We start from the raw sequence: 13,767 nt of genomic DNA, 5'->3' as shown, positions 1-13,767 counted from the left end.
GGCAAGTACTTGAGGTCTGAAGCAGCCACACTGCAAGAAGCCACCAGACATTTGTCATTCAGCCCCAATTTTTTAGCAGGAATCTGTGGGACTTAGATGCGTGCAGTTAAGTGGAATACTGGTCTGATGATCTGTGCATAGGGCACACTGGGATAGTTTTAAGAACAGACCTTTACCATGGTAACTTCAGACCATGTAGTGAGTGTAGTGTAATACATCTCTATCGATAATATTCCCCTGTTAGAGTTCTGGCATTGCCTGGAGACTCTTGCGGCCCTTTGGATTGGAATTTGTCTCATTATGGTATTGGGATAGATTATCTTGGTGAGATGTTGCTGTAATTACCATTAGACTTAGTTTTATTCAACTTCTTAATGCTCTAAAAGGGGAGCTCACTAGCACGTTAGTTGCAAAAATAACGGACAAAAACAAATGGAGAGGAAGGTGGTGAGACTAGCAGTATTAGCAGGAAAGAAAGGAATCCTGGAAAAAATTCAAATAGTTTTAAAATTATAGTGATGGAGATATAAAGGAGTGAACATGAATGCTGGATGAATATGAACAGTCAGAGAAATAAGGTGAGAAAAGCAAATCGTTATTTTGGAGTAGCTATGGTATGAGGTACAGCAGTCTGGCTACTTCCCTAAGTCCCAGTTACTTAACCTAAATTTTGTGAACTTTTGGGTTGGGACAAATCAGTTACAAGGTTGCTGGGGGACACTTGTAGCTGTTCTTTCGTCATTAGTAAATTTTTAGGAACCAGCATCTGCAATTCACTGTGTCTTGGAGGCTAGCCTGAGAATATGATTTGTATTGAGCATGTAAATTCCAGAGAGATAATAGACACAAGTCAAAAGGAGTATAATGTATTCAAAGGCTGGGCAGTTCTCTATATTCTGCGAAAATGGACTATTTTATATACCAAGTGCCCACATAACTCAAGGAGAGTTTTTCCCTAAGACAGTTACGTGCATAGTGGCTGCAGCCTTATCATTAGACTACATCAAAAAGCAGTGACTGGATTGAAAACCTGAAAAATAATTTAAAAAACAGTCGAAGCAGGGTGGTTGCCATCTTTTCCTTCACTAAAAAAATTCCTTGCAATGCTGTGTTTGGATGTGTTGACCAACATTAGTATTATTTTTGGTCTATTTAGTGGACCAAGCAGAGCATGTACAGCAGGATTTTTTTTTCCCTGCATAGTCTGTGTCCAGCAGGTCTGTGTGTTAGTTAGGGAAATCCAATGGTACAGGCTGCTTTTGGGGAAGGAAGATGGTGAACATTTTCTGGTGGTTATTTCTTCCTGACAGGAGCTTTCCCACGCACTCTCTTATTGCAGGCAATTACAGACAATTTCACTTAACTTGCATTAACTGAGAAGTTTGAAACAAGACTGAGAGCTTAACTCCATAGTAAGATGTTTTGAGAACTTAGGGATCAATTTCACACATTTACAGCTCTTATAAATTTTCAGGTTAAAATTCTACTTCTGGACCAACAAATCAAATTCACTGATTCAAAGTTCATTCATTTGAAAAAATGATTCCTGAATATGTAAAATTTTCATTCATTTTCTAATTGTATTTTTCCAAAGTTACCATTTTCAGCTGATACTGAAAGCATTTTCAGGATGGAAACATGAGTGTGTCCAGGCCACTGTCAAAGATGTTTCCAGTGATTCTGCATGATATCAGTGTTATATTTTATCTGTTTTCTCTTGGAATTTCAGAAGGATGATTCGCAGAGACTTCTGGAAAGCTTCAGCTCTGATGAAAAAGAGCACACGTTCACAAAAAGTAAAGCAGAACACTGTACATCAAGAGAGGAAATAGTGCTGGAGGTAAATCTTTGCTCTTGTTGGTGGATGTCCATTTTGCTGGATGTAGCAGTGAGCACATTCAGGGCCTGGTCCAAACTGTCTTAATTTTATTGAGTTTGGAGTTGAGCCCTTAAAAAGTGTTCAGAAAAAGCATAAGAAGGAGAGTGGAAATTGATGGCTGCTTATGAATGCAATCATTCCAGGAACTCATTCCCCGTATGAATTCCATTTCTCTGGGGCGACTCTTTTTGGATATTTTAACCAAGATCCTGAGTTCTTTTTGGACAGGGGCTTCTTTGGTTTTGTCTCTATATTGTTCTTAATTTCAAAAGGCTGATGGGAAAAGTTAACACTGTTGATATAAGAAAAAGTCCATAAGTACAGAAATTAGTTCTGATAGTTGATAGTGGCTTCATTCCCCGGGAAGGAGATTTATTAGAGAAATTTTGACAGTAACAAAGTTGCCTCATCAGGTCCAGTCTGGAATAAATACTTTTTCTCTACAGCCTCCTTAGAGGCTCCAGCTCTCAGTTGGACCGAGTAGATCAATGGAGGCAGAAAGAATAAATGAATTAAAATGAGTATGTTTGCCAACAGCAGTGTCATCAATGGCTTTCTCACATGGGAAGTTCTCCCATCAGGTACCAGCTGAAGATACAGTGTAGACATCAAATGACCACAAGTTTTGAAACACCAGTGTGGTGTGCTGGGATTCAGGGACAATTAGAGAAAGTTTGGAAAGAAAAGAAAGTAGGAGAAAATATAAACTTAACCCACTGTCAATCAAAAATGCAATTCACAGGGTTTTTTTGGTGATAATCTCAAAATAACTTGAGAACCAGTCCTAGTATGTAGTTGTTAGATCATTGCCTTTCACCCAAACCTGATTTGACTGCTCTTGGTGAAGCTAAAGGTTGTGAGTTCAGTTAACTCATGTAGTATATTATACATAAATTAAATGTGTACAGAAAGTGTTGGTTAAAGCCAGCCAGTGTGTTGCGTAGCTTGTAATGAGGACTGGTTTCAAGACAAAGAGAAGATAGACGTTATTGTAAACATTTTACTGTTGGTTTAAATCCTGACAGGTAATTAAGATGAGATTGAGTTTTGTTATCCGGAGTGGTGACAAACCACAGTTGGTCGTTTGTTTGAGTTGAAGTACAACATAACAAGTGAGCATGAATTAGATTCTCTTTTGACCTGTAAATCCTGTGGGAGAACTTATGCAATGGTATTTTAAAGGCGATCATTCACAACTATATCCATTTCCTAAACATTTTAGCTCATTTCTAGTAACACATTAAGAAGTAATTAACCTTGTTATTTGAATGGACTTTCTCCCACCTCTTTGTCTAACCAGTGAAGGTACATTTTTTTTTTCTATTCATTTGTTCCAATTCCAAGAGGCTTTTGCTGTTGCTAGCATCAAATTGACAGTTCATGAAGAAGCATAGATGGAAAATCCTTTTAGTTAGGTTAGAGCACTTAGAAAAACAGGTGTTTTCATTCTGAGACCCTCCACATTGCAATAACACCATAATTACTGTATTAATAATATCAGACAGAGCAATGCCTCTGTCAGCATCTTTCCCTGAATAGGTACTGCAGCAGTGGGACTGCTCAGTAAGAGCAAGGGTTTTGCATGCTGACCCCCTGCTTTTAACTTTATCAGTAGATCCAAAAATTCTTCTGAAAATAAATGAAATGAAGAAGAAAAGGTGCAATGATAAAAGAGTTTAATGAATGACGTAGTTTGCTCTTCTCTCTCCATCTCTATTTTTAGACTACTAGTGCTTTGACATTTCCTAGAAAAATCTGTAAAAAGAAAATTGTGTCTTGACAATTCAGATTTTTCCATTTCATATGACAAAACCAAAAAATTAGAATAAGAAATCTCCTAAAGCTTGGATTTAAACATTCTCTCTGTTGATTATAGCCAACTTTTTATTAAGCCATATATAACCTCACAAAACAAAACTAATTATCCCGTTGTTCTGGTGCATAAAGCAGTGGCTAGGAAAGAGGAGGAGCCGAAAGTCAGATTACGTGATATAGCTGATTGTATGAAAAGAATGCATTATCTATAAAAAGTTCTTTGGAAGAACATTGGTATTTTCTCTAGATTATAGGTAAGAGTTGTACTATAAAAGTTCTTCCTGGAAAAAATTATGAATACTTTTGTTTAATCTATTGTTTTTTATTAATTGAGAGTCAAAATTTATAGCCATGGTTATATCTGTGGAGTTTATCCCTTCGTTGTTTCTATTATTAAGATAATTTCAGTCTCTCGTGTGAAATCTGTAGTTGCTGCTAAAGGGGAAATAAAAAGAAATGAAGATAACTTGTGGATATCAGCTACTGCCAATTTTCCCCTGCAGGAGTAAAAAGATTTTGGAGCAGTGGTAATGGCAGAATTTTCTTTTCTGGGTTTCATACTCTGAATGAGTCTTTTATGAGAAGTCTTCTTGCGCCAAAGCAGAAACAGTCAATAAATAGTTATCGACAGGAATTTCTAAGTTATGTAACCAAAAGGAGCGTGTGATAATTAAAATTGACAACTGTCTGGTCTGCTGGTTTTCTGTTCTTTTCCATACAGGAAAGTGAGCCTCCTCTGAACAGTAACGTCACAGCATTTGCATTAAAGGCAAAAGTGATCTATCCCATCAATCAGAAATTTAGGGTAAGCTTTTAGATTCTACTTGTAAAAATTAATGACTGTGTCAGAGTAAAATGCAGAGTCAATTAATGGAAGAAAACTTACTGCCAGTCTGCTTAACAGGATCTTTCTTTGTTTATAATTCACTGACTCAGGGCTTATTCTTTAAGGCATCAGCTGCTTTCAGCTCCCCCTGAAACCTGCAGTGGTTTACATGGTGTCAGGTCAGTTTTCACTATAGTCAGGAAACCTTTTCTTCCCATTAATGTTAATGGAAGTTGGGTCTGTCCAAGAAAACATAAGAAAAACCCCACAAGGATCTGCCCTTCAGGAAGAAAACATGCACCAAGCAGATAACCCCAACAGAAGAATGCTTTTCTGGGCAATGTCAGTACCATGAATCTTAATTTACATGGAAACACTTCTGCTGTGTATATTGTAGCAAACACTGCAAATTGATGAGATGTTTATCTCGTTATTGTGTTGTATTCATTGACCTTGTAAATTTTCTTTGACTGTAGCCTTTGGCAGATGGCTCATCCAATCCATCTTTGCATGAGAATCCAAATCAGCTGGTTCTGCCTAATCAGGTCATGGAGACATCTATGTCAGGCAGCCTGGGATCCCTGAGCCAGGGAGACAAAGAGGACTGCAGTTCCTCCACAACAATACATTCCACAACGAGTGATGACAGATTTCAGGCTCGAGCCTTCCTCAAGGTGACCAGTTTCCCTGAAGTGCTAATGTGTGAGAGGTAAGCAGTTAAACCTTGTGTTTGGTTATTTCCTAGTGTGTCCCAGTGGTTTTCAGGACAATCGGTACAGATCTGGTGTAAACGCATACATCCACCACGTAAAGACGACTGTCTGCTTAGAACCCTAAAAGGTGGTTGGGGAGACTGAATAAATGCCTCATGTTGTATACTCAAAGTCAGTTTGTTCTTTATTCAGTTCTGGGAACCAGAACTTCGGCAAAAGCAGTCTGTAAAAGGTACATCACTCTTATAATAAGGAGATCCCTTTGTTTTTGGCTTGTATGTTCAGTTCACACGTGCCGTGGCATGCTCAGCTGGGGTGAAGCTGAGCATAATGAATAATGAAACTATTATATGGTGTTGCTCTTTTATGTGACCTTCATTTAGATTGAAATTAATACTTTCTAAATTTTTCTTTTAGTTTTGATGTTAAGCTCTGCCTGTGCAGTCTTGTTTTAAAAGATCTCATGCTTCTTGATACTGAACTCAGAAAACAAAAACACGTGGTAGGTACTCATGTCTCATTTATAGCTATTCGTTTTGAACTTCTTAGTTGAATGTCAGTTTAGGAAATAACATAAAATACTGACTAGCTGGGAAGCAGTGTAGCAGAGTTGCATCTCTACAGTATTCTCTTTATTTTTTCTCTCTGTTCTGCATATATATGAGCTTTACAAAGGGGTAAAATATAATAAGACTCCAGGGAGACCTTATAGCAACCTTCTTCCAGTTCCTGAAGGAGGCCTACAAGAAAGCAGGGTGGGGTCTTTCTACAAGGGCCTGTAGTGACAGGACAAGGGGTAACAGATTTAAATTGAAAGTGGGGAGGTTTAGATTAGATATCAGGAAGAAATTCTTCACAGAGAGGGTGACAAGGCACTGGAACAGGTTGCCCAGAGATGTTGCGGATGCCCCATCCCTGGATGTCTTCAAGACCAGGCTGGATGAGGCTTTGAGCAACCTGGTCTAGTGGAGGGTGTCCTTGCTTATGGCAGGGGGTTGGAACTAGATGATCTTTAAGGTCCCTTCCAACCCAAACCATTCCATGATTCTATGAAATATATTGGGCCGTGAAATACAGGAGGTCAGACTGGATAAAATAAAAATTTGGTTTTAAACTTCAGAGAATAACATACAGCACTTGAGGACCATAAAAGTAAAAAATATATAGATTTAATAGCTGAGTTTATGTTTTAAGGACAATGCTTGTGCATTGCAACTCCAAGGACTCCAAATCCTTTGAAGAAAATTGGAAGTTCACTTGTATTAGTACCACTGTCATATGTACAGTAGTCCTGATTTTGTATGACAGAGGAATTAAGGTACCCGTTTTAACCATAGCTAGCTAGCTACCTACATCAAGTCAGCATCCAAAGCTGACAGGGAAAAAAAAAACCAAAACAAAACAAAAACGGATCTTTATAATTGTTTGTGTTGACTAGTTATGATCAAGTACAGAATCATTACCATTACTGAATTTTAGCTCAGTTAATATAAATTTGGGCATAAAATATTTAGCTTTCTCCTCACCTTCTTTCCTGACCTCTGTTTCAACAGATTGGTCATTTCTGATATAATTTGTTAAATGCAGTAAGAATATTTCTGTTCTGGGATTTTCCCAAACAAATTTCTACACAATCCAAAAAAAGAAAGCATGAAAATAACCCTGGAAAGCAGCTTCTCTTCTGATGGGATTTATTCCCATCTAAGTAGATGAGGAAGGGAACTTGAGATTAGATTCAGAAGGAAATCTAGCTTGACTAGAGAAGGTTGACTTGATCTGGAAGTTAATCATCCATTTTTAAGTGAATATAAATTCATTTGCACATGAAGGTAAAAAACATGGCGAGGTAGTCACAGAAACACTGAGAAAAGGAGTGTTTAATGTACTTTGTGGTCCACCAGAAATTACCACAAAAGGCAGATGACTTTGACCTTTATCTGAAGCTTTGAATCGCTATGTATTTTCACTAGCAGGGGAAAAGGGCAAAACCCCCTCAGTTTAGAGATTACTTTCTTCCTTTTCCACTCTGTTTTCTGTGATTTCAGAGTCAATCTTTCTTCCTAAGAAAAGGAAACATTTCTTCCTTCACTGTTTTCCTGACTTCAAACCACCCCCCGCCTTTTTTGCATATGCCATATCTTGGTATTGTATGTTCAAAATTTGCTGAACTCCTGTCCACGACACTGGCAAGTGAAATCCAATACATGACTGCTCAACTGTAATGATAACATACTTTCCAGACTTTGCTTAGCTGAAATGTTGGCTTTGGTAACTGTTTGTATATGTAAATACAGTTTTATTTATGGTTTTCCACATTTAAAGTGGGCAACTTCGGCATCATCTGTTTTTAAGTACACCAGTAACTGACAGGTGGCTGTTAAGTTTCACATATTTTTATCTTCACCTTGGAAAATGCTGTAGCAGTTACTAATGAAAGGAATTGTCTTTACACTGCCTTTCTAATCAAGGCCAGAGAAGAGGTTAAGCAAAAATGATCCCCGTGATCAAAAATACCTTTTTGAAGACACTAGTATTACAATCTTTTGAAAAAATATGGAAAATTGGTGTATTTTTTGTAAGAGACGGCAGCTAGAACTTGAGATGGTTACTTTGTGTTGTATATAAAAATGATTGATACTTCATTTGGCTGACTACAGTTGAAATCGTAGTAATGGATAGGTTAGTATCTTTCAGCCTTTGGGTTCATTAAACTTTAAAAAATGGGCTTTATATTTTCAAGTGTCCTGTATATTGTCCAGCCGAGGACAGTTTCAGCTGTGTCTGTCTGGTTGCAAGGCTATATGAGATTATGTCCTTGTCCTTTTAGCACATTAATACCATCTTCCAGTACCTTCATAAAGCCAAAGTTAAAAGTTTTTTCCTAATGGAAGTACTACAGAGCTCTGATGATGTTTCTGTTATTTTGCTGATGATTCACTATAGTCTCACCAATTAATTTATAGCAACAAAAGTTATCACAAAGATGTCCTTACGATGTTGAACAGGCACTTAACCTGGGTTTTGTTTCCTTCCTTTTGAATAGATGTTTATTCAGGCTCTCAAAATATACCTCACAGCCTTCTGTCATAGAAAGAAGATTTCTGATGATTTGTTCAAGAAGATCCTTTTAATACAGGAAAATGTAAGTGGTTTTGTTGGTTAATATTTCAGAGCACAGAAAGTGAGAGATCAGTTGGTGCAAGCTGCCACAGCAGGCTCTCTCACCTGCTCTTTTTTAACAGCAGTGTGATCTGTAATCTATTTCAGAAGAAATGCAAAGAAACTCCCTTGTTTGTTGATTCTCTACATTACCTTGTCCATATTTCCCCCTTGTTGTTGTATGAGGTGATCAGGACAGTTATGTGTCTAATCTGACAAGAATAAAAGTATTTTGTAATTGAATCCATTCAAGGAAACAGAACGTTGTGAACCTTATTCACTCAGATTAAAAAAATTCTAATTATCAGGTCTTTGTCTGGTTCCATGAATCATTACTGATAATAAAAGAGCAGGAAATAATAAAGTATCAGAAGGACGCTCAAGGGTTTTTTTAATCAAAGGAAAATATACTTATTTTCCTCTTTATCCTTTTTTCTTCCATATACTTCTATCAAAATCCATTTTCCACTTCTGATCTAGATGACATACGTTGGTGGTCAATACGAAGTCACCCTACTATTTTTAAATTATTAGAAGGAAAAACAGCTCTATGTAGTGGAACAAAATAGGACAGCTACTGGTTCCACTTTCCATTTTCTAGATTAGAGTCATAGAAAAGTCTAGGTTGAGAGCCACCTCTAGAGATTGTCTGGTCCAGTCTTCTGTAGGAAGCTGGGAATAGCACAGACTATCCCATGCCCTGACAAGCCAAGTCTTGAATGTCTTCACTGAAGAAGACTCCCTCATTTCTCTGGGCAGCCTAGTCCAATATTTAACTCTTCTCACAGTAATTTTTTTTTTTTCTCACATACAAATGAAATTTCGCATTTAGACATTAAAGTCTAAATTGTTGAGATTTATTTAATTTGTGCGATCTCGCAATCTGAATATCAGGAATCTGTAGTTGTTCCTAATAATTTATTTCAGAGTGGGTTTTGCCTTAAAACCACTCCCCTGCCTTAAATCTTCAGGTTTAGTGTTAAAGTTGGTGGTATTTACTGAAGGAAAAGTGAGATTTGGTGTGCAAATTACTTATTTTGATGGACTTCTGGTTGTGACTTCAGATTATAAACACAGAGGGAATATAGATTAGGCATATTTCCCAGTGTAGCCTATCCCTTAATGAGGCTTGATGGCATCAGTGTCTCCGTGCACCTAACTGACCTGCTACCAGAGAAAGACTAAATTTTGTTTATTAGATGAAATAATTACTGGAGTAGGCCAGTTGTCTCAAGTGTCAATATGGGATTCCTATGACCTGTATTCCAGAGGGAAAAGTCTTGGAAACATGACAGCCTTAGGGTTGGGATATCACATAAGGTATGAGTCTGGTTATGGATGCCGTGTAAAAGAGATGTTGGTAAAAGCAAAAGCATTAGCACTGGAAAGTGTTGTGCATTGGCAAGACTGAGGATTATATGATTTAACACAGACATAATTTTTTTTTTTAATCTGCATTGTAAAAAAAAATTATGGGATTTTGTTAAAATTGTTTGTGAAGCTTGTCAAAATCTGGTTGCTTTGCTGTAAGGTACAGGGTATCAAGTTAAATGCATTGACACCCATAGTTCTGTTCTTATGTAAGGCATATTTCAGCAACTGAAGCATTATCCATTTCAGTGCCAAGCTACTAAGTAAGGGTAGAAGACAAACATTTGTCAGTATCATTAGATTTCAGAAAAAGCCATCCTAGCTTCAGAGGATTAAAAAGCTTTAAGAATCCATATAATCATGTAGCCTGTAATTTGTCCCTTATGAGCATTACAGGTATGTTCATCTGTGTGTGCTAGCACTCTGCAGGAAACGGCGTCTGGTTACCATAGCTGGATACTACTCTGTGCTTTCAGACACTGCATAAATACTCATAACTGCCATTTAAGATGAGCCACGTGCATTAAAATAAAAGTTTTTGTGGATAGATTCAAAGGATTCTTAGTATGAAAGCTCACAGAGCAATGTTCACTAAAACTTGAATTCAGTGGAGATGGACAACAGTCCTGATCATACTCGTATACTAATGGACATGTATGTATTTGTACGTATATAGAGGTGCCCTATATATACCTTCGGTTTTGTTTGCTTGCTGCAGGAGGTGCATTACCGAGACACAGAACTTTCTGAATGCTCTTGTTCAGCTTCCTTAGCCATGAGCCACAACTCAGGTGCAAATTCGCTCCTGAAATTAGAAATTGTGTCTGTTTTTCTCTTTAACAAATCCCTTTTTTTTTCCCCCCCCCCACCAGGATTTTGAAGAATTACAGAAACAACTTGACTCTAGACTCCAGAATACTGAGATGTCAGGAGCCCATGATTCAGAGTACCAGACTCTAGAAGATTTAGAAAGGAAAGAAAGGGAATGTTCTGAGCACATAATAGATAATGTAATTTTCTAATTTTTCTCTCCTAAAATTTTATTTTAATGTTATGCTTTTGATAGGGAATGTTTTTGTTTGGTTTTTTTTTTTTGAAACTGCTTTGTTGACTAGTCTGCAGTTAGTACTTCAGATGCACATGAGTCCTGAGAACATTTTTACATTGCTCCAGCAAAGTATTTCCAGCTCCCTTTGGGAGCCGATATGTTTTTTAAACAAACACTGGGTTTAGAGCTGAGAAATGTCTGTTGCTTGCCAGATGGTAAGGTATATTTCAAGCCTAGGTAGAGCCTGACTTTTAGGAATATTATCCTAGCATCTTGTTTTCTTCAATTCTCCATAACTGACTAAGAGCGTAATAAGAGACTATAAAACTGAAACCACTAAGCTGAAATCATTACCAAGAAAATAATTACCTTTTAGCATGCTTTGCATTTACTTTAGCAAATCATTTTGCCTTAGCAGCTCTGCACATTATAATACATTTACATGGTTTTTTATGTAAAAACTATAGTTTGATAGCAGGCATTTGATTCTCAAAGTGAAGTTTGTTTGGGTTTTTTTTCTCTACAGTATGTCCAAATAGCTTGCAGGCTAGAAAACTGAAGGTTAAGAAATTTCTGCATATGATTTTCCTGTCAATTGAGTAATCTGGAAGGATTTTCCTTCCCAGCCCTGTTTTTGAGGTTTGAGCAAATTCATTGCTGATGAAATTGAGAGGCTGACTAGTCAGACTGATGCCTCTGTGAGCTGCCTGCGTTGATTGACTGTGGCAATTTAGCCCTGAACTAAACAGCCCATCATCTCAGCCTTGGGCCTTTTTCAGAGGGAAGTTAACATTTTTTAATGTCTGATGGTTAAGTGCTTCACTAGGAATTTTCTCAGCTTTCTTGTGATTCTCTGTGCCTTTCACTTTATAGTGGAAGTTACATCTGAGTCAAGTTTCTTTTGCAATTTTACTTTTCTGTGTGAAAAATTGTTTAGTTCTCCAGCATTAGTCACATACAAACTCCCTGGCAGCCTCACTGAGCAACATGAGGCAGTTATTCAACAGTGGCAGTCACCCTTCAGTGGGCCTGTCACTCTTAAGCAAGCAGATGCTTTTCATCTATATTGAATATGATTTGCCTATATGCAGATTTGTAGAGATCAGGACCTTGAACTAATCCACTCTTCCCTCAGTAATACAAAGGGGTTTTTTGCCATGCTCACAGATGCCATAGTCACAGGATTTTTTGTAAGACTCACAAATGCTTATTACAAATATTGGAAATGGATACATCTTCTTATCCCTGGCTGTCATCAAGGCCAAGCTGGACGATGCTTTGAGCAACCTGGTCTAGTGGAAGGTGTCCCTGCCCATGGCAGGGGGGTTGGAACTAGATGGTTGCTAAGGTCCCTTCCAACCCAAACCATTCTATGATGCTATAATCTTCCTGTATTCCCAGGGAAGACCACAGCATATTCACTTCTGCAGTCATAAGTGTTTGTGGGATTAGAGCCTAAAACTAGAAATTACCCACACAATAATATATCAGAATAGATACCACATAGCAGAATATATGCTGATACTGCATAAAGGACTTAATTCCAACACAATTAATAAAGTGCTAATGTAACATGTGGCTGTGAAAGTCTTTGATGGTGAAAAACAGTGTCAGTTTTTGGTTTTCATTTTTTAGCAAAATTCTTGTTTGACTGGAATGCCTGTTCCTACAGCTAAATAAACTTCCCAGAAGGAAGGGCTGCAGTTTGTTATCTTTTTTAGTTTTCTCATTAATAATAACAACATAATAGGCTTTTAGAGATGCAATATATGGAGAACTAACAATAAATTTTTAGTAAATTGTACAGAATGACTACACTTAAAAAGATGAGGTTTGACCTACTGGTTATGTGCCGCCAACACATGTATCATCATATAGTAAATTGGTTCTTTAGCTTTGCAACGTTTGGTCTAAGTAATAGTGAAAGCAGTTCTGTAGTCTCAGTGACTTCTGTCTCACTAGACTCATAAGCATCTCGCTGTAATGAAATACTAGATGATTAATGAGGGAACATGGATTGTTTTTTGATTCATATTCCACAGATGGAAGCTTTCTGGAAGCAGACTGACAAAGCCCAGCAGGCTTTTTTGAACCAATCAAAATGCTCAAGTGCCAAAGCAACAAGGATAACGATGGACCTGACCGAGAAGATGATTGCAGTAGAAAGCTTATTAAGTGAATCTCAAGATTTACAGGCAATGGTAAAGTACAAAAAGAAAGAAAAGTTCAGACTTACTCAGTCTGAACACAAAGCATGATGCAAGTGTACAGAGTCCATCAGTCCTGCCCCAGGAATGATGTAGACTGCTTACTCCAGTTTGTCTCTTTCAGCTTTATTGCAAAGAGCTAAACTTCCATTGCAGTTTAGAAAGACCCGCAGGAAGGTGAACTCTCTGCATTTGAGTTCTCAAAATAGTGTTTAGGCAGTCATATTAGGAAAAAATTGTACTAATGCAACCAGTGAGGCAGGAGCAAGAGCGCTAGATCTAATGATGAAGGAGAATCATTACCTTGGGCACTGGGACATTTCTTTTGACTGAGAAATCCTAATTTAAATTTGAGGGTGATTCTGTGTGGCAAATGACTTTAACTGGAATGGAAAACCCTTAACATCTCTTAGTGATGTGTGTTTATAAATGCATCAGCACTGTGTTTTATGTTGTGTTAAATGTAACAGATCCTTTAATTGCTTTGCACAGGACATACTGAAATAATTACTTGGAATTTATAGATTAACAGTATAATCAGAATCTAGCCCACTGCATTTCTTAGTAATTTGGAGAATAAATGGGTAGCTAGTTTTATTTGATTTGCTACTGTACACTAAGTTCTTTCAGATGGGCAGTCTTCAAACAGGGTGTTTGGATACAGCTAGAGGAAATACTCCTACCTGAAGTCACTAAGGTGATGCTCGCGTCTCACTGCAGAGGTCACTGTGTGTCTCGGTTAACTACAG

The 13,767-nt window shown here is 37.6% G+C and overlaps 1 protein-coding gene across 1 annotated transcript in view; it reads left to right on the top strand.

Annotated features, from left to right (window-relative positions):
- Positions 1-1,729: 1,729 nt before the first annotated feature.
- Positions 1,730-13,767, top strand: part of EVC (Ellis van Creveld syndrome) — a gene marked incomplete at its 5' end in the record, with an annotated part of 50,007 nt that continues 37,969 nt past the window's right edge. Inside the window, 7 exons of the mRNA XM_010158972.1 lie at positions 1,730-1,840; positions 4,416-4,499; positions 4,997-5,229; positions 5,651-5,735; positions 8,277-8,375; positions 10,636-10,773; positions 12,854-13,012. Coding sequence (XP_010157274.1) covers positions 1,730-1,840; positions 4,416-4,499; positions 4,997-5,229; positions 5,651-5,735; positions 8,277-8,375; positions 10,636-10,773; positions 12,854-13,012 — 909 coding nt within the window. The remainder of the gene's footprint in view (positions 1,841-4,415; positions 4,500-4,996; positions 5,230-5,650; positions 5,736-8,276; positions 8,376-10,635; positions 10,774-12,853; positions 13,013-13,767) is intronic.

Source organism: Eurypyga helias, unplaced genomic scaffold, assembly GCF_000690775.1.
Source record: "Eurypyga helias isolate BGI_N326 unplaced genomic scaffold, ASM69077v1 scaffold31549, whole genome shotgun sequence".
In the NCBI taxonomy this organism is placed as follows: Eukaryota; Metazoa; Chordata; class Aves; order Eurypygiformes; family Eurypygidae; genus Eurypyga; species Eurypyga helias.
Note: the sequence above shows the minus strand (reverse complement) of the source record. Positions and strands in the feature narration are given on the sequence as shown.